This window comes from Lycorma delicatula, chromosome 1 (genome assembly GCF_047948215.1).
Source record: "Lycorma delicatula isolate Av1 chromosome 1, ASM4794821v1, whole genome shotgun sequence".
Classification (NCBI taxonomy): domain Eukaryota; kingdom Metazoa; phylum Arthropoda; class Insecta; order Hemiptera; family Fulgoridae; genus Lycorma; species Lycorma delicatula.
Window position 1 is genome coordinate 395,636,569 of NC_134455.1, and position 25,663 is coordinate 395,662,231.

Here is a 25,663-nt window from a genome sequence, read left to right on the forward strand (position 1 = left end):
CTGTGCTGTCAAGCCGTATCGAATAACAGATTCAAACAAGGATGAATAGAGTAAGCGTTTACAGTGAATCGGTAATAGGAGTGAGATGTGGTGGAATTTCATAGCAACCACTCTTAAATTTTTACATATATATTTTATATGGTGATCCCATCTAAAAAAAGAGTCAAAATGTACACCCAAATATTTGTATTTGTCAGCATTCTGGAGATGTTCACAATTACAATTTATGTGGTAATTTTTTATACAGTCACATGTATGACAAATAATTTTTATCGGTCTTTGGGATCGAAGATAAGGAGATCTTACATGTAAAACAGCAGTTTTTTTTTAGCGTTAATAATTAGGCCTTTGTCATGAAGCCGCTTTAATAGATTATTAAAATCTTCTTGCATTAAAAACTCTGCTTCTTCCAATCGCTTATGTCCAAATGCTAAAACACTATTATCAGCGTATTGCAAAAGACGTGAATTAGAGATCGCGCTAGACATATCATTAACGTACAGATTAAAAAGTGTTGGGCCCAAAATAGATCCTGAGGCACGCCACTATCCGTTTCGTATCTATCACTATATTTATCTTTAATTTTAACAATAAGTTTTCTGTTACTTAAATAGTTTTGTAGCATATTATTAAAAGGGCCATTAAACCCTAGCTTATTTAGGGCATCTAGAAGTTTATGATGGTCTAACGTATCAAAGGCTTTACGAAAATCTAAAAAAAGTAAGATTACATGGTTACATTTATTTAAGCATAAAAATATATATGATAATATTAAATTTTTTGCAGTAACCTAGTACTATGCAAAAACAGAAACATCCGGTCCAAAATTTTGTTATTATTGTACAAGATACCACGGATGTTTCTGGGTAGATTAAATTTTCGACGCAACGCCGCATAACATATGCAGTCTACAAGAATGTGGTGCACAGTCATGCGGCAGTTGCATCGTGTGCTTAGGGGTGCGATTCCTCCTGACATTAGGTATTCGTGTGTGATCCTCGTATGTCCTATTCGTAACCGGCAGAGGACCGCTTCCTCACGACGAGTTTTTCTGCAAGAGGAGCCCCATGGCAACACTGAATCTTTAATCCGTCGGAGTTTGCCACCTTGCTCGCAGTGATTGTTTTACACGATTAATAAAATCAGAGGTAGTAACTCGGGTGGTGAAAGGACGTTGAGAATACACGCTTCTTTGGCAGCATAATCTGCTTGTTCGTTACCTGGAATCCCTACGTGGCTAGGGATCCGGCAAAAACTTACTTCTGTGTTGCGATTACCTAACTCGGCGATTGCTTCGTATATTTCAATGACGACAGGATGTTTGGAATAAAAGTTTTCTAACGCCTGGAGAGCACTACACGAGTCACTGCAAATGTACGAGGGTTATTTTTTTCAACGTCCGATCCGTCACGAAATTAAAACCACAGTGAAAATAAAAAAAAATTGTTATTTGTAACTTGTTACAAATAACAATTTTGGCTCGATGTCTGTGCCAAAATGTTGACCTCCTAGCCGTTTCATGCGAGCAAAGAGGTGAAAATCGGATGGAGCCAAGTCCGGGCTGTACGGTGGGTGATCAACACTTCACAACGAAAACGCTGCAGGAGCTTCTTTGTTACAGCTGCAGTGTGCGGCCGAGCATTGTCATGGAGAAAGACAATGCCTGCTGACAACATTCCTCTCCGCTTATTCTGAATTGCCCTTCGTAGACGTTGAAGAGTCACGCAGTATGAGGCTGCAGTGATGGTCGTGCCACGTTCCATGAATTCCACCAAGAGCTGTAGACCGGCGTAGAAACATGGGTGAAAACACAGGCGGCTCCGTTCTATGACGAGGGTATTGAAAAGTTGGTAACACGTTACGATAAATGTCTAAATCGGAGTGGCGACTATGTAGATAGAGAAACAGCGTAACTATGTAAGTACTTGTTACAAATAAAACATTTTTTATTGTCACTATGGTTTTAATTTCGTGACCGATCGGACCTTGAAAAAAAAATAACCCTCGTATGTATGTTATTCGCATAACTCAAAAACGATTAGCCGTAGGATGCTGAAATTTTGGATTTAGGACTGTTGTAACATCTAGTTGTTACAACAGTACCTCCCCTTTTGATTACAATCGACTTAACAATAAATGTTCAAAAAAGCCCAAAATCAAAAAAAAACCTTTTATCTTATAAGGGGAATCATCGGATCGAATTCGAGTTCATTTCCTTTTTTTAACTTTTTTTTTTAATTTAAACATATTGATTTACTGTAATTGTAAAAAAGCTTTTACAATAAATAATAATTTAATAATAGCAATAAAATATGAAAAAAAAATCCGAATTTATTAGTGAAATAAAATTTTAAGTACTTTTAAAAAGGTATATATGTAATTTAATAGGCGTACAAGGATATGATGTTCACATCAGATTTTTTAATTTTTTTTAGCAAATATGCTCTAAATAGAGAATAGTTTTGATTATTAAACGTGTCATTTGTTAAAGGATGTCAAACGAGATTCAAATTTTGTTACTAAGCAGTTTACAAGCTTAAAAGATTAATAATTAAAAACCTATGTCGTATTTGAAATATTAGTCTATACAAATAGAAAGTCATTTTAAATAATATATTTTGATACACTTATGTGCGCGCGCGCGTCTGTGACATCCGTAGCCTAAAATTTAAAATAATGATCAAGCTCATTATTAATTATTTAATATATTTATGACGTTATCACAGTACGACAATATAAATCGGTTCAGAAAACTCTCCCTTCAATTCGCTTATTTTAACATAACGTTCGTAACTATCAAGATGCGTGGTCTAGCGATATTATTGTTATTCGGATCGTTTATTGGCCTGTTATTTGCACGTACGTAATTGAATTTTGTACAATTTCAATCATAAAAAATTAATTTTTATAGACGTGAAAAAATCTGAACAAGATTGATTTTTGTTTGTTTTTTCACAATAGAAAATTTTATTTATAAATTAAAATTAAAATAATTCTTTTAGGCTTAAAAATTAACATTTAGTTCATTACCGCTTAAATCATCAAAGCTAAGAACTTGCGCTTAATTTTTTTTTATCGACGCAAATCATTTTGATCGATTTATCATTGATTTTTATTGACGCAGTGTCACGTTTAATTTTCATTACTTAGTATTTCTTTCGCCGTGTAATTTTTTTTCGGTTTAACCTCCGGGTCTACTGTTAGGCATTGCTTAAGAGGAAGATATGAATGATTTGTAACGTGTATAAAAATTACCAGGATTCGAACCCGGGATCTCTGGATGAAAGGCCGAGACGCTACCGGTTGCAATGGCGATATCGTAACCGGTGAAATTCATCTGAGATGCGATTATTGCATCGTTCGGTTAACTTGAAATTTTCTCAAAAGTGCAGAAAAATATAGATTCACATCTAAAAATAACCAAGTATTTTTGTAAATAATTAATCCGTTTTTAATTCTTTAGAAAATATGATTTATTACAAACCGTATTCAAGGATTTCAGAAAGAAGTACAATCTAACAAATAATATTGCTGTTGACTTGAAAAATTGTTAAAGAAGAAAAGATATTTTCTTATCTGCACGGCAGTGAACTAATAACAAGTCTGCAAGTCGGTACAAATTGTTGTTTATCGCTCTTATTTCTTAATTCTTTCTGTGACGTAGTTCTTTCTACGAACATATATGTTATTTAATCGTGTTGATATTGTCAATAATTTCGAATTTTTTTATTCTTTATTTATTCAACGCGTTTATTTTTATATTTTATTAAATTTCAGGGCCCTTTACATCCTGTACGTATTATTAATATCTATTACGTTAAATGTTTATTGGTTTTTTATTTTCTGTTTTTAAATAAAATGTAAGGGCCCTTTACATCGGACGAACCAAATGGTAATCGAAACATACTTGGGTCTCGAGCCAGGACGGTGAGGAGCCACTAACTCGCCCGAAATAAGGCGATCGCTCGCTAGAGTTCTCCTCAGTCGAGCCACGCGCGTATTTCAAATTCAACTTCTAATAAAGAAATGGACGACTTGAACGTGAATTAAATTGACGGCTTTTTGTTTATAATTTTAACATTTAAATAATTATTCATAATTTTTAGTTATATTTATTTATGAATAAATTATTTACAATTATTTTTGAATAAAAAATAAATATTTGATTAATTATAAATGTATTATTTCGATTATTTTTATCTTAATTTTTTTATTATTTCAGTAACCTTTCACCCAATAAATTTTTCTGATAGTCCATTTTCGACGAAAATTTGTACCAATAGATTTTTTGATTCGCTTATTATGAATCTTAAATTAGTTTTTCAAAATTCAAAATGGTGGGGGAATTGTTTTTTATGAAATTCGTTATACAAGGGTTTTTCAAGTCGTATATACGAATTTTATATTTTTAAAATATTTTTAAAATTATTATTAAATTATTATTATTTATTATTTATTATTATTATTTATTATTATTATTTATTATTATATTATTATTATTTATAATTATTTTTAAATTTTTAAAATATTTTATTTATATTTTTAAAATTCAAAACGGCGGACAAAAATCAATAAAACTTTGTTATTTATTTCATTAATAATTATTAATCTATTAGGACGTTGAAAAGTTCTCGTTTCCCAGAATTAAATTCTAATTAAAAACAGCGAAAACTTTTTCGGCCTAATTATTTTTTTTAACATATTAATCAATCGAAATTAAAGCGCCGTTTCAATTCTTTAAATTTATTTTTGTCAGAAAAACAATTATTTAAACCATTTAATTAAAAAAATATACAAAATTCGTATATAACTATGTAATTGAATATAGACGACATATTTTGAGAACAAATTTTTTTATTAATAAATTTACATCAAATTAAAAGATTAAATATGATTTTTGAGAGAACAATTACGTTTGACAAAAGATTTTTGAAAAAAAAAAATAGTTTCGATTACAATGTTGAGTATGTGGAAAGAAATATCATCAAAATTTAATTTTTCATTATCATTTCCCCACCGCTTGAATGAAGTAGATAATATGTAAATAATACATTTATAATTAATCAAATATTTATTTTTTATTCAAAAATAATTGTAAATAATTAGTTCATAAATAAATATAACTAAAAATTATGAATAATTAATAATTATTTAAATGTTAAAATTATAAACAAAAAGCCGTCAATTTAATTCACGTTCAAAGTCATCATTTCTTTATTAAAAGTTGAATTTGAAATACGCGCGAGGCTCGACTGTGAGAACACGAGCAAGCGATCGGCTCATTTCGGGCGAGTTCGTGGCTCCCCTCACCATCCTGACACGAGACACAAGTATGGAAACATTATTTTTAAAGATAACGACGAGGCTCGCGATCGATTGTAGGAATCGACCTTAGAGGTCGATACCCACAAAAGCCAAAAAAAAATCTGATGCGGACACCAAATGACTTCCTTGTACGAATATTAAAATTATATATACACATTTTTTGTTGCACTTCATTTAAACTTATTTGATCTGAAAGTGAGGTACGATCCTCCAATTCTTTAATAAACAGAACAGTTACACGATTGCTAAAATATTACTTGTTATTAACATCAAATATTTATACGATTATTAATTCGTGAAATATTAGGATAGAGTAAAAGTCCCTTTATTACTCGTATTACTAGATCAGTATTATTCGTATTTTCGTAGTTGCCGATCAACAAAAATTTCAGATTTGTGGTGTGTAGTACAAATAAAAATTAATAATTAAACTATTCCGTTTTTTTTTACAATCACAGGCTAATAATTATTAATAAATCAATATATTTAAATTTTAAAAAAGTTTCCAAAAAAGGAGATGAAGTTTGATTCCAACTGGTGTACCTTCCGTTATAAGTTCCAAATATTTCATTAATTAAAAAATCATTCGGCTATAACTCTGGAACCAACGAAAGGAAGTACCAGCAACGAAAATATCGTTGAAAAGCTCTCCATGAGGGCTTAATACTGGAGTTAAGAAAAAGTCCAAAATCCAGATTTTTTGGACACTTAGTGCAGTCGATTGCAATCAAAAGGGGAGGTGCACAACTAGGTGTTACAACAGTCCTAAATCCAACATTTCAATAACCTTCGACTAATCGTTATTAAGTTATGCTAGATACATACGCACGTAAAGACGTCACACCAAAACTAGTCAAAATGGATTCAGGGTTGATCAAAATAAATATTTTCGTTTAAATCTGAAAAACGAAATTTTTCACGATGTGTCTTGTAAGACCGTTGTGAAGGGGTCTTACCCATATCGGTTCGAATCCGACTTTATATACATTTTTTTAGAATTTATTTTTAATTTAAATATACTGATTTATTAATAATTATTAACCTCTGATTGTAAAATGATTTTTACAATAAAAAATAATTCTATCATAATAAACATAAAAGATTAGAAGTTATTAACGAAATAACTTTTTTGGTTCTTTTCATTTTAATTCAAAAATTTGTACACTGACTAATAATTATTAATAAATCAATGTATTTAAATTAAAAAACAAAAAAAAACTTGAAAATATTCAGGGTGATTCAGGAGGATAGGGCAATACTTTGACAACTCATTCTAGAGGCTAAAAATAAGAAAAAAGTTCATATAAACATAGCTCCGAAAACGCTTCGTTAACGAGTTATACAGGATGAAAGATTTCGCCCGAGTTTCAGTTCCTCCGGGTAAATTAAGGCATGTATCTCTCTTAGTTTCCAACATATCCCATTTAAAACGGTCAAAAAACATATTTTTTAACGTTTGACGTACAATAACTTTGTTAAATTGGCAATAAATCATATATTTTTTAAACATAAATTGTAGAGAATTTAATTATAAGAAGATGGATGTAAATAATGTCAACAAAAAGGAAATAAAATTTTAAACATGTCGACTTTTATTAACAACAAAACCGACGAAAACGTAGAATAAAATGTTACAAAAAAAGAAATGTGAAATGTGTAGAAGCTCCATCAATTTGGTAATACATTTGAATTCGTTTTGCTAAGAGGATATTTTCCAGCAACATAATAAATTCATTACGTAAAAATTCCAGATAATTTCTCCCTGTGACATGATGTAGTATGAAAGGATCAATTAATTGGTCATCTATGATACCACACCACACATTTATTGAAAATCGTTGCTGGAAATTTTTTCCGCTGTAGCATGTGGGATTTCTTCAGACCACTGATGTGCATTCCGTGTGTTGTTTATTCCGTTACGAGTGAAAGTAGCTTCATCCGAAAATGGTATAAATGGAATTAAATGTTAATTCCTATTAACCCGTTGACAAAACTGCAGCCGGCTGGCGTAGTTGCACTTTCTGAATATGAAAAGAATACAATCCATTATTTAATGTCCTCCATACTCTACTTTGTGAAATACTGAGCCGTGCTGCAATTAATCGTGTGCTCGTTGGCGGACTACGTTGAACCATCTGCTGAATGTTTTTACCTTCATCAGCACGATTTGTTTGTCGTTCAGATGAAATATGAGCGCTGGGAAGCGTACCGTTAAAGATTATTAAAAATTCTAATAAATACAACACGACCAGGATACCTATGTCGATATTCCGTAACCGCTGCCGCAGCACTTCCATTGCAAAATCCATAGATGAAAATCATGTCGGCATAGTCGGCATTAGTGAAAAAACGCAGTATTTTTCAAAACAAAACTAAACAGAATTTCACTCTTTTTAACAGACTTGATTTTTATGCGCCGTAAAATGAATACAAAATTACCCTTCTTAACAGTTTTCTGAAATTTTTACAATAATAATTCGACGTAATACTGCAAACACGATCGATCAGCGAAAGGTTATTTAACACATTACCACAATTAACCGACAACAATGTGTAGTATTTAAACAAATTGTGATAAAAAAAATCAGTGTTGCCAACTTGTTTTCCGCAGGTCTAAAATTATTGTACCTACTAGAGACACATCTGTTTTCTTTTTTTGTAACATTTTCTTCTAAGTTTTCGTCGGTTTTGTTGTTAATAAAAGTCAACATGTTTAAAATTGTATTTGTTTTTTGTTGATATTATTTACATCAATCTTCTTATAATTAAATTCTCTACAATTTATGTATAAAAAATGTATGATTTATTGCCAATTTAATAACCTTATTGTACGTCAAACGTAAAAAAAGTGTTTTTTGGCCCTATTTTTGGCGTTTTACATGGGATATCTTAGAAACTAAGAGGGATACTGTTCTGGGACCTATTTTTTCGATTTCCCAGCTCACAAATCATTAGGAACAATTGAATTTGCCCCTTAATTGACCTTCCCAGAATTTCAGAAAGCCTTAATTTACCCAGAGGAACTGAAACTCGGGCGAAATCTTTCACCTTGTATAACTCCCTAACGAAGCGTTTTCGGACTTATGTTTATATGAACATTTTTCTTATTTTTAGCCTCTAGAATGAGTTGTCAAAGTATTGCCCTATCCTCCTGAATCACTCTGTATGTATATGAGGTCGGATTCGAACTGGTGTGTCCACGGTTACGGATCCGACATGTTCTCACTTACACCACATAACTATATGAGCTATGTGAAACTGAATTAATATATAAATAACACAAAATGCTCACCACAAAAAAATGTGATGCAATGTGGTATTCACCACAATGCAATTATGTAATTATCCACTTTATTAAAGAATTAGAGGATCGTATTTCACTTTCAAATGAAATAAGTTTAAATGAAGTGCAGCAAAAATTGTGTATATGTAATTAGATAGGTATACAAGGAACTCATGTGGTGTACACATAAGATTTTATATAAGTATTGAAAATCTAGAGATGACATTTATAGATTTGTTTACGACTTTGATATTAAATAAAAAATTTCTGCGGAGAAGATTTACAACTTATCTGTTCAATTTTTAAAAAAGTTCATGTTATTGTTTTTGTCGTTAAAAAGATTTTGATTTGTAAATCCTAATTTTGGTCTTATATTTCAATGTAAATCCTTATTTTAACCGGTTGATTGATTGAATAAGTCAAATGCTGTAAAAAACATATATTAAGAATAAGAACTCAAAACTACAATAATTTCTTTAAAAAAAAAGAAGACATTTTTGAGAAACCTATAATTGAAGGATTGAACAACTAATTCTCACTGGAGCAGAACAGAAATTTCAGTGAATTACATAATAGTAAAAGTAATTGTTGCTTAGCTTAGCCGTGAATGTAAAATCAAATTGATCGAACTTAGCATAACTTAGCTTTGTGTAAGAATCATCTTTTCACACAGATTTTTTTGAATTATTAAAAGTTCTTTGTCTTCTGCTTTACCTCATTAACAGAACACCTTCATAGTAACTTTTAAATAATGTATGAAATTCTCACTCCTGTTAAAGAATGTTATTATATAAGGACTCATTCTATCTGTTGAGGCATGTTTCAATGAAATGAGAATTCAAATGCAGACAGAACTTAAGAAAATTGTATCTATACTGAGTAGGACATCTGAGGATACAAGAATCTATTCAATAAAAAGGCATCTTGCAAGTGGAAATTCCACACAAGCAGATTTTTTAAATTATTTAAGTTCTTTTGTGTTTTGTGTTACCTCATCTACAGAACACCTTCATAGTAACTTTAAAATAATTTATAAAATTCTCACAAGGTTTATTCCAGTTCATTAAACCTAAAACTGATTTAAACTGCCCTCAAATAATATTTGTTTGTCGATTTATCGTTATTTATAAATATCTTAAATTAGATTTATAAATTCGGCTCGATTTATCAAAACTGTTTCATGCAAAATATTATTTTTTTTTAATAATTTCTTTTTTTACAATATTTTTTTTAAATAATTTAACGTAACTTTTTTAAATTTAATTTTTTAAAAAAATATTTTGAATTAAATAAAAAATATTTTAAATAACTAATAATTTTTATTTTACAGAACAAGAGAATGCAACTATAGATTCATGTTTACGCTGTATCTGTAATGCTGTCTCAAATTGCAACCAAAAAGTTGGATGTGAGAGTGGTGTTTGTGGTCCATTCCGTATTACGGAGCAGTACTGGTTAGATGCCGCAAAACCAATTATTGGCACAGATGATCCCAATTCAAATGAATGTAATATTTACGATTATTAATGCACGATAAAATATATTATAATATTGAAACAAAATGAGTAATGAAATAATTTTATTTCAAACGCTAGAATTTGCATTTTTCTAGTGTACACTCTTAAAAGTGCCTTCATATTTATGGAGATTAGGAGTAGTTAGTTTTATGAACACTTTAAGTAAAGTTTTACATTTATCTGCAAAAGATACAAAATTTTTCTATAAATAACAGCTTGTTCAATATATGACAATCAGAGCATGTAATCTACACCAAAATGTGGCTTCTTAGTTTTTAAGGCAATTTTAAATAAATAAAGGTATTTTTAGATGCTAAAAACTACATACAAATTATAATGCACGTTTTTGTCTGTACTGGCAATTTTAAATCTTCGGTATTGAAATACGTAAGCGTTTCCTATTCCACTGAACGTGGACAGGATGATACAAGTCTGTGGTTATAACTGATTTTTCATGATTTTGAAAGATAATACATTCTACATCAGTGCTTCCAGAGTAACAGTACTAAATTACAAGAATGCAGCACATCTAGAATGTTTTGATCTCAAGAAGTATTCATTATTTCAGTATTATATGTTGCACATATTCTATAATAGGAAAGACAAGATGGATGAAATAGTAGGTGAAAAATTCCATATCCTTACTGGGAGTTGAACTTCAGATCAGACAAAACAGTCATCGATTGTTTCTAATATTATTAAGCACTTAATTTTCAGTTCTAAACTATATATTGTAGTATTTTATGCAAATTCTTTCAAACCATTTGTCTTAAATATTTTTTTTTCTCCTTTCATAGATTGTCGTTGGATAATCAAGTTCAGCTCAGCAATTAGAGTATTTGCTGATGTTGCTGTTGCAAAGTTTATAAATATCTTCATAACCATATCCATTAATTAATTTTTGATAATAAAAAGTTGAGGAAGAATTAAAGAGTAATGCCCATATAAGTTTTCAAGATAGTTTACCATTCGGTCACTCGGCTGCAGTCTGAATTCTCTCAGAAAAGTTGAATCATTATTTATTTCTAAAGAGCTCACAATACAATTTTTTTTTAACGCCCATAGGATGTTAATAAAAGTTATTGATGAAGTTTATCGTAATAGTGATGAGAAGCAAACGACAGTGTTTACAAATTACGAAGTTGTGAATAACGATTAATAGTTGAGAATTCTATTGCTTAGCGCTTGAGAAAATGTATGATGAATTTATAGTCATAAATAAAATATGACTATACTGTTGAACGTTTTAAAGTGAAGTGTGTTTCAAAGCACAAAACTATTTCTTATGGTTTACTTTGAAAAATATAACATTTGATCAGGAGATTGTTAAAAAATAAATGTGAAAAGATTAGATAAATAAGTCTGCAAATTATTATTCTTTATTAATTAATAGCATGCAAATAATAAATTTAAACTTAAAGAAAGAAGCTAAATAATATTTTCTTCTATAAGCATGTGTGATTAAAAGAAAATATTTCTAATGATAATAAGTCTGTATCTTTATAAATTTTCAAATAAGAGGAAGAAAGGAAAGATATGGAAGTGTAAATAGTTGTAAAAAAAAAAGGTAGATCTAAACAGTACCAAAATTTATGAGATATCTTCTAATTTACTGAGTCTACAGTATAATTAGAAATTTTTTAAACACAATTACATAACACCTCCAAATCACAATACTATAAAAAACATTTTCCCAGTTTGTTCACTTAAAGTTAAAATATTTAACTCAGGACACTAACTAAAAAATTAATGACTTGTTTCACTTACCATTGTCATTCACCAATAAAAATTATTTAGAAGAACATACTCATTTAAATTAGGGAAAATTTCAATTACTGTGGATCTCTAGTTAGTCTTGTGTTGCAGCCATACATAGTTACTTTGACTGTTATGTTCATTTATATTTGACGTATATGTAATTAAATGTGGATAGATTCTTCTATCACTGTTACTTCTATATTCTTGAATTTCTTCCTACTTCCCACTAATAAGGAATACATAAAAGAAAATTTAATTGATATCATACACCGATATCATACATACATCTTCATATCATACATATCATACATCTTCATTTTATAGGTTAGGTTGTACTACTAAATTAAAACTAATGATTTTTTTTGCAAAAACTCAAATGTTACGTCATTTTTATACAGAATAAAATGACAATAATGTTAGTTGTAGTTAATAAGTTTATAAAGATGAATAGCAGAAAATGAACATAAATAGGAATTATAAAGTTTAAAACTAATTGTTAAATATTTTTAATCGTATTTATTTTTGTTATACATAGATAAAAATAAAGCTAATTGTTTTATCTCATTTACAGCATATGTTGATTGTACAACTAATCTAAAATGTGCTAAAACAACAGTAAGAAATTATGTGACAAAATATTCAAAGGTTAGTAGAAAACTCAACCTTTATTAAATATATTTTGTGTAAAATAAAATAGCTTATTACCCTTGGTGTAGTAGTAACACTAGTTACAAATGATAAAACATGATACGACTGGAAAGGTTATTACCTCTGTCTTTTGAAATGTTCATGGTATTATCTTCATTGATATCTGAAGAAGGGTAAATCAAAACAGAGTAATATTATGTATCTCTACTGGATCATCTAAATGAGGAAATAAAGAAAAAATTGACTACATTTGATGAAAAAGAACGTTCCTTTTCAGTTCTGTAATTTAACACCAAAATTGTTCAAATTACACTAAAAATATTCCTTTTATAACTGTTTCCATGTAAGAACTGGCTTCCTTGATAGATTAACAATCAATTTCATGAACATCTACCTGAAGACTTGGGTATATCATCAATAAGAACAGAATCAAACATTTTGATCATCATCGGAATAAATGTATAGATTTGAAAGGAGATAATGTTGAGTGTAAAAGAAGACATTTTCCAAAAACAATTACGCCTTCTTTATTTTTTTATTGGCTTATGAAACATCCATAACAGATCATACCTGGAAATGAATAACCAAATTGCATTGTCAAGCCTATTATACCAAACATTCAAGAGAAAGTAAGGAATGTTTCCCGTTCGCTTTTACAGTGATCCCAAAATATTCTATTGCAGATCAGCATGACAAATCCACCAAAAAACAAATGATATAGGTAGTTTTCTAAAACTTATTATGCTTATATTTAGAAAAAGTAAATTTTAATTTGTGTTACTTGGAACTCAAAGTAGCCTGTATTCCATTCTTTGTACGGACCATGCCAATTATGAGACCAAACAGTTAGAATAAATCAATTATACATTTAAAACTCTTCTGTCATGATGTAATGACTTAAATTCACTGCCAAAAGAAATTATACTGCAAAAAAAAACTGTATTCCTATAGATTGCATTCTACGTAAAGTGTGGACTATTATTCAGGAAAATATTCAAAAACTGTTGTTTTTTTCTTTGTCTTCAGTCATTTGACTGGTTTGATACAGCTCACTAAGATAACTTGAAATGAAATGAATTGTACTAGATAGGGAATCTAGTACAATTCATTTCATTTCGATATACACCCTACATTTCGGTATATCCCTAACAATTTGGTTTACATATTCCTTATATTGTCTGCCTGCAAAATTTTTCTCTTCTACCTGTCCCCTCCAATATTAAAGGGACTATTCCAGGATGCCTTAATATGTGATGTATAAGTCTGTCTCTTCTTTTATCCATATTTTTCCAAATGATTTTTTCTTCATCGAATTGCTGCAAAACCTCTTCATTTGTCACTTTATCCACCCATCTGATTTTTAACATTCTCCTATAGCGCCGCATTTCAAAAGCTTCTAAACTTTTCACTTCCATATAAAGCTACGCTCCAAACATACTTTCAAAAATCTTTTCCTGATGTTTAAATTAATTTTTGTTGTAAAAAATTATACTTCTGACTGAAGGCTCATTTCATCTGTGCTATTCAGCATTTTATATCGCTCCTGCTTCGCCCATCTTTGGCAATTCTACTTCCCAAATAACAAAATTTTTCTACCTCCATAATCTTTTCTCTTCCTATTTTTATATTCATTGGTCCATCTTCATTATTTCTACTACATTTCATTACTTTCATTTTGTTCTTGTTTATTTTTAGGAAGTAGTTCTTGTGTAGGACTTCATCCATGCTGTTCATTGTTCCTTCTAAATCTGTTTTACTCTCAGCTAGAATTACTATATCATCAGCAAATAGTGAATCTTTATCTTTTCAACTTGTACTTTTACTCTATATCTAAATTGTTCTTTAACATCATTAACTGCTAGTTCCATGTAAAGATTAAAAAGTAACAGGGATACAGAACATCCTTGTCAGACTCCCTTTCTTATTAAGGCTTCTTTCTTATGTCCTTTAATTATTACTGTTGCTGTTTGGTTCCTGTAAATGTTAGTAATCGTTCTTCTATCTCTGTATTTGAACCCTAGTTTTTTTAAAATACCGAACATTTTATTCGAGTCTACGTTATCAAAAGCCTTTTCTATATCTATAAATTCCAAATATGTTGGTTTGTTTTTCTTTAATCTTCCTTCTACTATTAATCTGAGGCCTAAAATTCCTTCCCTTGTCCCTATACATTTTTCTGAAACCAAATTCGTCTCCTCCTAACACTTCTTCCACTTTCCTCTCAATTCTTCTGTATAGAATTCTAGTTAAGATTTTTTATGCATGACTAGTTAAACTAATTGTTCTGTATTCTTCACATTTATCTTCTCCTGCTTTCTTTGGTATCATGACTATAACAGTCTTCTTGAAGTCTGATGGAACTTTCCCTTTTTCATAAATATTACACACCAGTTTGTCTAATCTGTCAATCGCTTCCTCATCTGCACTGTGCAGTAATTCTACAGGTATTCCGTCTATTCCAGGAGCCTTTCTGCCATTCAAATCTTTTAATGCTCTCTTAAATTCAGATCTCAGTATTGTTTCTTCCCTTTCATCCTTTTCCACTTCGTCTTCCTCTATAACACCATTTTCTAATTAATTTCCTCCATATAACTTTTCAATATATTCCACCCACCTATTTACTTTTCCTTTCGTACTGCAAATCGGTGTACCATCTTTGTTTAACACATTATTAGATTTTAATTTATGTACCCCAACATTTTCCTTAACTTTCCTGTATGCTCCGTCTATTTTACCAATGTTCATTTCTGTTTCTACTTCTGAACACTTTTCTTTAATCCACTCTTCTTTTGCTAGTTTGTACTTCCTGTTTATAATATTTCTTAATTGTCGATAGTTACTTTTAATTTCTTCATCACTAGTATTTTTATATTTTCTACATTCATCCATCATCTGCAATATATCCTCTGAAATCCAAGGTTTTCTACCCATTCTCTTTGTTCCACCTAAAAACTGTTTACTACAATTAAAATTTTTAAAGATTTAGACGCATGTTGTAATGTTAAAAAACACTGGTCAACAAAATTTAATTTTTTGTTTGTTAAATGAGAATGAATGACTGATTCTTATAGTATTTTTTATGCTGATTTTATATAAATTAATAGGTTTTTTTCTATCGGTCTCAGTTGTTTGTAATTGAAATTTCTTTTGAAACAAAAAAATGTATGGTAACGTAATATGACAATATATAACATGCATTTTTTACTCACCTAAAATCTATCTTTTGGATTTTCTGTTGTAATTTGGTGTAAGTAGATCCCTTTTTAGATTTCAACAGTAGTCCACAAATATTTTTGGGTTCCATTTTCCCTGGTATCATGATTCTATTGTAGATATCTCCTGGTGAAAGCTTTCTCCATGTTCATCAGTGATAGCACCGAGATTATAAGGGAAAAATCCAAATATGAATGTAAGAAATGGCTTTTGAGCGACATGTTACACAAGTTACATATGTTACTACAAGTTCTTTGTAGTTTTGAAGGAGTTCATTTACACAGGTTCTCTGTAGTTACTGGCCTTACAGTTTCCCAGGAAGTTGTTTACCACACTACAATGATTTCCATGCAGCAACATCCAAGTTATCCAAACATTCTTCAAACGCCGAATCCCTCACTAGTTTTCCTATTTGTGGTCCAACAAATATAAATTCCTTTATTTTAGCATTGCTTATATTAGGAAATTTGTCTTTTAGAAACTGAAATCCTGCACCATTATGATCCATTGTAAATATTTCCCGTTACTAAATCCTACTTAATACAAGTTTCATATTTCATAAGACTTCTTCATTTGAATAGCGTATGCTAATATTGATGAGTATTTATTTGCATTGTGAAGTAAAACTGCCTTCAAAAACTAAGCTTTGATGAGTCAATAAAATGTCACCACTTATCAAGACACTGCATATGTTCCAAAGCTTCCAGTAAAGAGTCCATATCATTACAGTATACTAAGTTTTCATACCAAGAGAAGAAATGCTCAAATTTTGACTGTCTGTCACATAAAGCACTTATTTTAGTGTTTGGTTATAAAACATACCATTCTTTCAGTCTTCATGCCAGTATTTCTACTTGATTCTTTGATAAATTTAAATCACAAACCAGATCATTTAATCCTGACTAATTAAATGGGGTTCAGTATACCTATTTTCTAAAAATTTTGGATCTCTTTCTTCATCACCTGATATATCAGCACAAGATTTAACATTTTCATCTTCATTTAAGTTCCATGTATCTGGTGATACTGGAACTGGAAGTTATTGGCTATGTGGTACTGCCCATATGGCTGAAGGAATATTTGTGAACGTATTTACGTTCACAAAATGCTATGCTTATAGAATTCATGCGATACTACATAAAAATAAGAATAGTAGTTATAAAAAAATGATTTCATTTTTGAAATCAGCATGAAAAATATTATAAGAATCATTCAGTTATTATACTTTTTAAGACATCTTAAATTAAATGCAAAAAGAATCATATCTCATATTTCTTTGAGTTTTTATTGTAATTTTTTTTATGTTTTGTCAATTTTTATATTTTGCTAATTACCTCTATCTTTTATTAATTTTTTTGACAATATTTAAAAAAATTTAAACCATTTTTAATCATATAATAACTATTTCTCATTGAATTGTTACTAAAACAGTAACCAGTACTCTTCCTTTGTGACTTATTCAAACAGCATTACTTAAAATACTAATAACAATTACTTTTATTTAAATATGATACTCCATTCCACAACAAACACACTTATTTTACATTGTTTACACAACTTTATTGACGCTATCTTAAATCATTTATTTGCTAATTTATTAAACATCTGATTATTTATTTTAATTTTGCTCAAGATATATCAAATTTAAAAAAGTTTTATCTAAAAATTAATAAGATATTACCATTTAAATCTCTCTAAAACCTATTAGAGAATCAAGAAATGTCAGTTAGGTATTAGATTTCATGAAAGGAAAATCCTGAACTGAGGATGAGAGGTAACCCCCTATGAGGGGTTACCCCTCATAGGGGTAACCCCTGAGGATGAGGGGTTACTCATTACTCAGGGGTAACCACCCCTGAGTAATGAGGGGACAACCCCTATATTATAGTGTACAGTTGGTTGGCTAAATAATAAAGGAACTGAATAGCTGCCGGGATAAGGAGCTCTACCCCTGTAAGTACCAACAGCCTTTTCGGTGGGGGTTTGGGGCATTCTGTTGCATGGACATGAGAATCGCCCTGAAAGGCAGAAGAAAGTTTTATTGGAAATCAACAGCATTACGACACAGAAGGCAATGGAATATCTCTGGAAATTAGAATACAGAAGACAATTACTCAAGGGAAAATGAACCCTATGAATTAAAAGGGAAAATGAACCAGCAAAGGAATTGTGATTCCTATTTCCTCATAGAATAAAATCATCTATGAGGAAAGCTGCACAGGAAGGAATCGGTGTCTATAAAGTTACCTGGATAAAAAAACCTTGGGTAACACAAGAAGTGGTACAAAGAATGGCTGAAAGAAGGGGAATACAACAGGACAAACTATTGAACATTGAATAATGAATTAAAGAGATATAAAGCTAGGGGAAGGAGACTAAAACAAGAATATAAAGATGTAGAAGATTTAGAAAAGAAAACGAAGTATGAAATATTGTATAAGAAGGTAAAAAACACCACATCAGTTAGAACAAATCCTTCTTATAAAAACTGAGAAGAAAGATGTTTATAAAAAATGTTTATAAAAAAAAGATGTTGACATGTTTATAAAAAAGATGAGATAAAGAAATGATGGGAAGAGTATAAAGAGATGAGAGAGTATTTAAGGAGAAGGAGAAAGCTGAGGTGGAAGAAGAAATTATGAAAGAGGAAAAAGGCCCACAAATTTTGAGATCTAGGAATATACAAGCTATTAAAGAAATGAAGAATAGAAAAGCAACATGAATAAATGAACTTCATAGAACTCTTTAAATATTTAGAAAGTGAAGGAGAAGATAAAATACTTTCAATATGCAATACAGTTTACGATGCTGGAGTGTTGCCAGAATAATTTGTTAAAATAATAATATCAATACCCAAAAAGGTTGGAACCAAAAAATAAGAAGAACATAGAAGTATCGGCGAAGTATCAGCTTAATACTACATGCTGCAAAAATAATGCTGAAAGTTATGAATATAAAGTTGATTACAAAACTGGAGAAGAATGTTGGGGAAGAACAGTTTGGATTCAGGAAAGAAAAAGGAACAAGAGAAGCTGTAAGATTGATCAGGATGATTGAATAGAGATGTTTTGAAAGAGAAAAAGAGTAAGCTTCTCTTTTATAAATGTGGAAAAGGCACTCGACGAGTATAGTAGGAAATGTTATTTAAGATTCTTAAAGTAAAGAGGTTTGATTGGAAGAATAGGAGACTGATTAAAAAATTGTATATGAAGCAAAAAGCAGCTGTGAAAATAAATTAGAATCTCACAGATTGGTTAGAATTAGGCACAGGAGTGAGAGGCAAGGCTTTTGTTTATCACCAACACTGTTAACCCTTTGTTTAGAAGAAATGTTGAAAGAAATATGAATGCTCAAAAAGGAGTAAGTGTAGGTGGAAGAAATATAAATGTGTCAAATTTGCTGACAATCTGCTGATTGTAGCTAAAGACCCTCAAATTACAAGGAATGATAAAAGTATCGGAAGTAGCGATGAAGAAATATAAGTTAAAAATAAATTTGTGGAAAACAGAAATTAAGAAAATGAATGAGAGAGAAGATATGGATGTTGTTACAGCAAAAGGAAAAATTGAACAAGTAAAAAGATATTCAGGAGACAGTACCAACTGAAAACTGGAAGAGTAAAAAGGAGATTAAAACAAGAATTGCAACGGCAAAGCAAGCCTTTTTTAGAAAGAAAAATCTGCTTTACAACAATATGGATCTGAACCTAAGGAAGCGTTTGTTAAAATGCTGTCTGTATTATACATTTGTACAGCAGTGAACATGTTCACTTGAGTAAAAGGTAAAAGATATGATCAAAGCTTTTGAGATGCGGGTCTAGAGGAGGATGAAAAAGATAAAGTGGTCGGACATAGTAAATAATGTAGAAATATTAAGACGACTCAATAAATATAAAACAATATTGTCGACTGTCGGAACGAGGAAAGGAAACTGTATCAGGCATATAATTGAAAAAGAGTAATAAATAAGGAGGCTCTGTGGAATGTGGAAAAAGAAGAGGAAAAATACGACTGAAGTTGATAAATGAGATAAAAGGAAGGATGAGATAATAGATAAGTGAAGATTATCATGAGATAAGGAAAGCATTGGACAGAAACAGATGGAGAAAGCAGTAGTGCCAGAGACCTACAACAAGGAGCTGATGATGATGATGTCCTAAAAATTATTTCATATATTTATGTTCGCTCGATTAGTTTTTCATTTTGGATACTTAACATAAACATAAATGAAACTCTTTTCTTGGACTACAGCCTTCAACATTTATCTGATAACTAACTAGAAAAAAATAGAAATATAAAAAGAGAGATTTTATTTACATAAAATCCAAATATTATTATCAAGAGCAATCACATGGAGTAGAGTTTTATAATGATTTTCAAAATTATAAAGAAAAGTTAAATATGAATTACTAACACCGTAATTAAATACTTTAATAAAACTTTATTTTTAATTTCATTGCTCAAAAAATTTGTTGGATTTAAAATCTTTAACTTTTGATATATTAAACGAGTAATTCATTTTTTAGATAATTAAAAATATTATCTTCTTTGTGTAAAAAACTAGATGTGAATCATGTTCTGATACCACAGTAAATGTTTTTCTACTCAAACTGTCATACTAGGATATTATTTGTAATTTAAATTTTTAGGATCTCGAGCAGATGACCCCATTTCCATACCGTAGAATTTTCTGTAAGTAGTAAAAACTTGCTTTTTTGAAGGGTATGCTTTTTTTGTAACTGGATTTGTTGCTTGTAATCCATTACAAAGTATAAACTATTCATTTTATCAATAAAATAATCAATTTTATGTTGTTTTCACATAATTAAAACTAATATAATTTAATCAATTTTTTTTTAAAGATCTATAACTATTTTTTGCGTGAAATGTTATTTTGGAGTAAGTTTATGATTTTAAAGAAAAATGATTTTATTTCAAAGTTTTTCTTTTTTCTTTAGTGGAAACTGTTTAATTACTTGCTTTATTTTAACTCACAGTGTTTTTTTCTATTTTCAATTTCTTTTTTCATGTTTGTCTGCAAATCCTGCATCCTTAATTTAACATACTCCCTGACATTGCCTATTGATGAAATTTTACACAGTAACTAATGTCAGTTGACAATATAATATTCCACCATTACTTTTGCAAACATGCCCCTGAAAAGGGGTAAATTACAGGTGGATATAAAGGGTGCAGGGGTAATAATTTAACATACTTCCTGAAATTGCCTATTGATGAAATTTTGCACAGTTACGAAGATCGGATGACAATACAATATTCCACCATTACTTTTGCAAACAACCTCCTGTATATAGGGGGGGGGGGGGTAAATTAAGGGTGGATATTAAGGGCGCAGGTGTAATTTAACATACTTCCTGAAATTACCTATTGATGAAATTTTGCACAGTTACTAAGGTCCGGGTGACAATAATTTGATTAAAGTATGATTAAAAAGAATAAGCAAGTTTTTAAAAACTTTTGTAATATTATTTAATATTTATACTTTCTATATTATTAAATTCACTTAAATCACACCCAAATTGTATTATTTCATTTACTTTTGATAATTTGAAATGAACAATCAATATGTTTGGGAAACTCAGCCAACTATTTTAGCAAGCACCTGCAAAAACATACTAACTTTATGTTCAAATAACTAGCTATTAATTCAACATAATAACTTTTTTCTGCAAAACACTTCAATAACACTGATAAACTTAATTTCTGTTCCATAACATGCGATACATGATTTTAACCTGTTTTGATGCTGAAAAGAATATGAACTCAGAATGTTTCTTCACCCACCATTTTTGAAAAATTTTTATATTTTAATCAAAGAATTTTTTCGTTTTTCAACGTATAATTAACATTTTAAGGTCCTATATTGTATTTTTTTAGCTCATTTTTTATTGTTCAACTTTGTTAACATAAGTTGAAAGCAATCATAAAAAACAAGGAATTAAATCATACCATAGTCACACATTATGACATATCTAATACCGAAGAGTGAACCTTCATGGACAAGATTAATCATATCTGCGCAGGTCAAAACATGTAGCTGAAAACAGAGCTGTGTTGTTTGTATTAAGCACTGGATTTAGGAATGAATTAATTTTGTTCAGTCTTATTGCTTGCTTAATTTTGTTAAAAGTGCAGTGTCATAATGCCTCAAAACTGTGTAAATGATGTGGATGCCTTTTGTTATGTATGTGATGAGTTTACCGTAAAATCAAATAGAAAAAACACTACATTTTTAAATAAAAAATCATATCATTTATACTTTCAGTGTAAAATTGGTGATAAAGATAAGACATGGGCTCCTCATATAGTTTATACTAATTGTTTTGTATATTTAAGAGAATGGCTGAAAGTTACACAAAAGGCTTTGCCATTTGGTGTACCTATGTTTTGACTGAATCAAAGGATCAGTTACTTTTGTTTAACAATGTGTCTGGAATTTCTAAAAAAAGTCTAAGCATCCTTCTTTGCAATCTGCAATCAGGCCTGTACCTCACAGTAAAACTATTCCAGTTCATGAGCCACCTGTGAATGTATGTTTCAAAAGCACATGTTTCAAAGACAACAATGATTTTGAATTATCTTCCTATAAGCCACATCTTATATCACAAGGTGAATTAAATGACTCGATTAGGGATTTAAATTTATCAAAAAATCAAGCTTAACTGTTAGGATCAAAGACTGCAAGGTTGGAACTTACTTCAAAAAAATACAAAAATTTTGGGCTTTCGAAGCCGACAAAAAGAACTTTCTCAGTACTTTATTGATTAAAATAATTTGGTTTATTACACAAATATTGATGAGCTTATGTTGCACTTAGGACAAGTTCATAAACCTGAGAACTGGCGCCTTTTCACAGATTTGTCCAAGTATAGTTTAAAAGTGGTTCGACTACAAAACATTAACAAATATCCTTTGATACCGATCGCTTACGGTATTAATTTGAAAGAAACATATGATGTGATGAAAGACGTCCTTGAAAAAAAAAAATTATAAAAACACAGCCAGAATCTATGTGGTGATTTGAAAGTTATAGTTATTTTGTTAGGCAAGCAGTTAGGTTATACTAAGTACATGAGTTTTCTTTGCGAATGGGTCAGCCGAGCTAGGAATAAACATTATGTTACCAAAGAGTGGAAGAAACAAGAAAACTTAATTCCAAATGGAAAAATATTATTCATGAGTCCTTAGTTGAACTCAAAAAAATATATTTTACCCTCTTCATATCAACTTAGGACTAATGAAAAATTTTGTAAAACCAATGAAGGAAAGTCCTGGATTTTTGTACATCAGGTAGAAATTTCTGAATGTAAGTGAAGGAAAAATTAAAGAAGGTATATTTGTTGGTCCTCAAATGAAGGAGTCGGTCAAAGATGATGTATTTAACTCGATGTTAAATAATGCAGAAAGTGCAGCTTGGGCTTCAAGATGTTTGCAAACATTTCCTCTGCAAACAAAAATCCGACAATTACCACGATATTGTTAATCAACTTCTTACTTAATACAGAGCTATGTTTTCCAGGAAATGTATCTTGAAAGACATACTTTCAAGATACATTTCCTCCATTCACATCTGGATTTTTTCCTGGAAAACCTCAGGGACGTATTCATTTAATTTCTACTTGTCTTGGTAGAAACAGTGAACATTTCTACCAAGACATTTCGGTGATGGAAAGCCGCTATAAAGGAAAATGGAATACTAATATGTTAGCCGATTATTATTGGACATTAATTCGGGATGTGCCTGAGGCTATTTATAAAAGAAAAGCATCAGCAAAATCACTCTAATCATTCTAATACATATATCATCATGTATACATGATGATAATACATATATCTAATCATTCTAATACAGATATGGTCATGCAAAATTATAAATTTTACAGATTTTAATTACCTTAATTTTTTTTGAAGCGTAATTTATTTAAAACTAAGGTTTAAGACAGAAAAATCGTATTTACAGAACGTATCTGTAAATACGTTCTGTATGCAAAAAAGCAATTCAAGAAATGGTATCGCACTTAGACAAAACATGTAATTCTTAGTGAAAATATTTATTACAATTGTTCTTGAACATATAAATCACCATTCATATGGCTTCTTTTGTTACAGAAACCAAAATTTTTGTTTAACTTAACAGATTTGAAGAAATGAAAATTGAATTAGCTCCTATTGGGCTGATAACTTCCTAAACATGGACCGCTTAAAAATATAAATTTAAATATTTTGAATTCTAAACAGCTTACTTACCCTAAATACTGATACTGTACAAGAAATTTTATTTTCAATCTGCCCCAATTTGATATACTAATTAAAAATAGTTATAATAATTCATTTGATATTTTCATAATTTTCAGGACTGCAACGGTGATGGAGTTATAGATTGTTATGACTATGCAAAAATACATTTATTAGGTCCAAACAGCTGCACTGAAACTGTGCACAAAGTCTACAAAGACGTATTATTGGATTGCTTGTCTGCAAGTTGAATGATTCACTCAAACCATCAAGCTAATGAAAAGATCAGTAAAATAAGTTAGTTTTAACAGTCAGACTTAGTGTGATGAAGTACAAGTTAATTTCATTTGTTCAGCTATGAAACGATATCTCAAAATGTTCTGTATGCTTCTAAATAAATCTCTGTTAAATTTCAAATTTAATAAGTATATTTTATACTCTGCACAATTATTGTTTGGTATTATGTTGGAAAACTTTAAGAAATAAATTCTTCATTTATAAAAGTAACATGAAAAAATAAATAAACTCTGTTGAAAATCAATTTCCTCCAAACAACAAATTTTCTGGTTTTTAACCATCCAATGCATTTCTAGTAAAAATAGGACTTTTTTAGTATATGACAAGACATTTCTAGTAAGACTCCCAGACATGGAGTCTTTTCTTTAAGATTTTTGGCCTTGGCACCCCCATGGCCCTAGCCTCGCAGATTTCTTCCCACTACACAGAACTGCTGAGCCTTTAACAATACTCACATACAGTACATCACAAACACTACACAAATTACAACATAACAAATTGCGGCTCATGTATAGGAACTGTGAAACTACAGCACCCCCTATTTCCACCTGAAATTATCGATAGCATTTAATATAATGAGTCTTTTTTTTTAATTCTTCCTTTATACTTGTACAATATATAATCCTTAAGCTTAATGCCAGTAACCATCACCCCGGTTTATAAAAAAAATACAAAAATCTTCATATGGAACTGTGCGATTCACAGTTCGAACTGCATGGTGTTAGGCTGTTTTCTGCATGCACACAAAAGAAGCTGCACGGGTGTCAGCGAGGGAGAGAGCACTATCACTCCCACAATGCTGAACCTAGCGTGCTGATGGAAGGTAGTTTTTTTTACTCTGCGTGTATACAGAATATTCCTTGTTCGTTCCCTTTTTCCAATTTAGTAGGTGGTAGGAATATGAAAGCAGTTTAGTTGTTTTTTCAGTAGCGATCGGAAGATAGTGCAAAGCAAGGGCTCTTTTATCAACAAATCTGTCCTTTATTTAAAGACAAATCTGTCTTTTATCAACAAAAACATGCTGGAACAGTGAAAGAGAAGGTAATTAATAAAAACTAATTATGTATTTGTTTCTATGTACAAAGAGATTTAAATTAAGCACCGTTGGATTATACTGTTTTTAAGTGGAAATTTTATTAAGCTATTATTTCTTAACACTGAAACCATTATCTGTATTGACATTTTACTATTTATTCGGTGTGTTTAAAAACCCTGTACCGTATTCTTGAATTTGATAAAGTGTAAAATTAGATTATTATCCTGTTTCCAGCTATTCTATTTGATTCATATTTTAGTGTATGGAACATTCATTGTTCGTTCCCTTTTCTAATTTAGTAGGTGGAAGAAATATGAAAGCGGTTTAGTTG

The 25,663-nt window shown here is 30.2% G+C and overlaps 1 protein-coding gene across 1 annotated transcript; it reads left to right on the forward strand.

Annotated features, from left to right (window-relative positions):
* Nucleotides 1-2,800: 2,800 nt before the first annotated feature.
* LOC142318478 (lysozyme-like) lies at nucleotides 2,801-24,446 on the forward strand. Its single transcript, XM_075355062.1, has 4 exons — nucleotides 2,801-2,859; nucleotides 9,939-10,115; nucleotides 12,455-12,528; nucleotides 24,119-24,446. Exons 1-4 carry the CDS (start codon nucleotides 2,802-2,804, stop codon nucleotides 24,248-24,250), a joined length of 441 nt encoding a protein of 146 aa, XP_075211177.1. The 5' UTR covers nucleotide 2,801; the 3' UTR covers nucleotides 24,251-24,446.
* The last annotated feature ends 1,217 nt before the right edge of the window (nucleotides 24,447-25,663 follow it).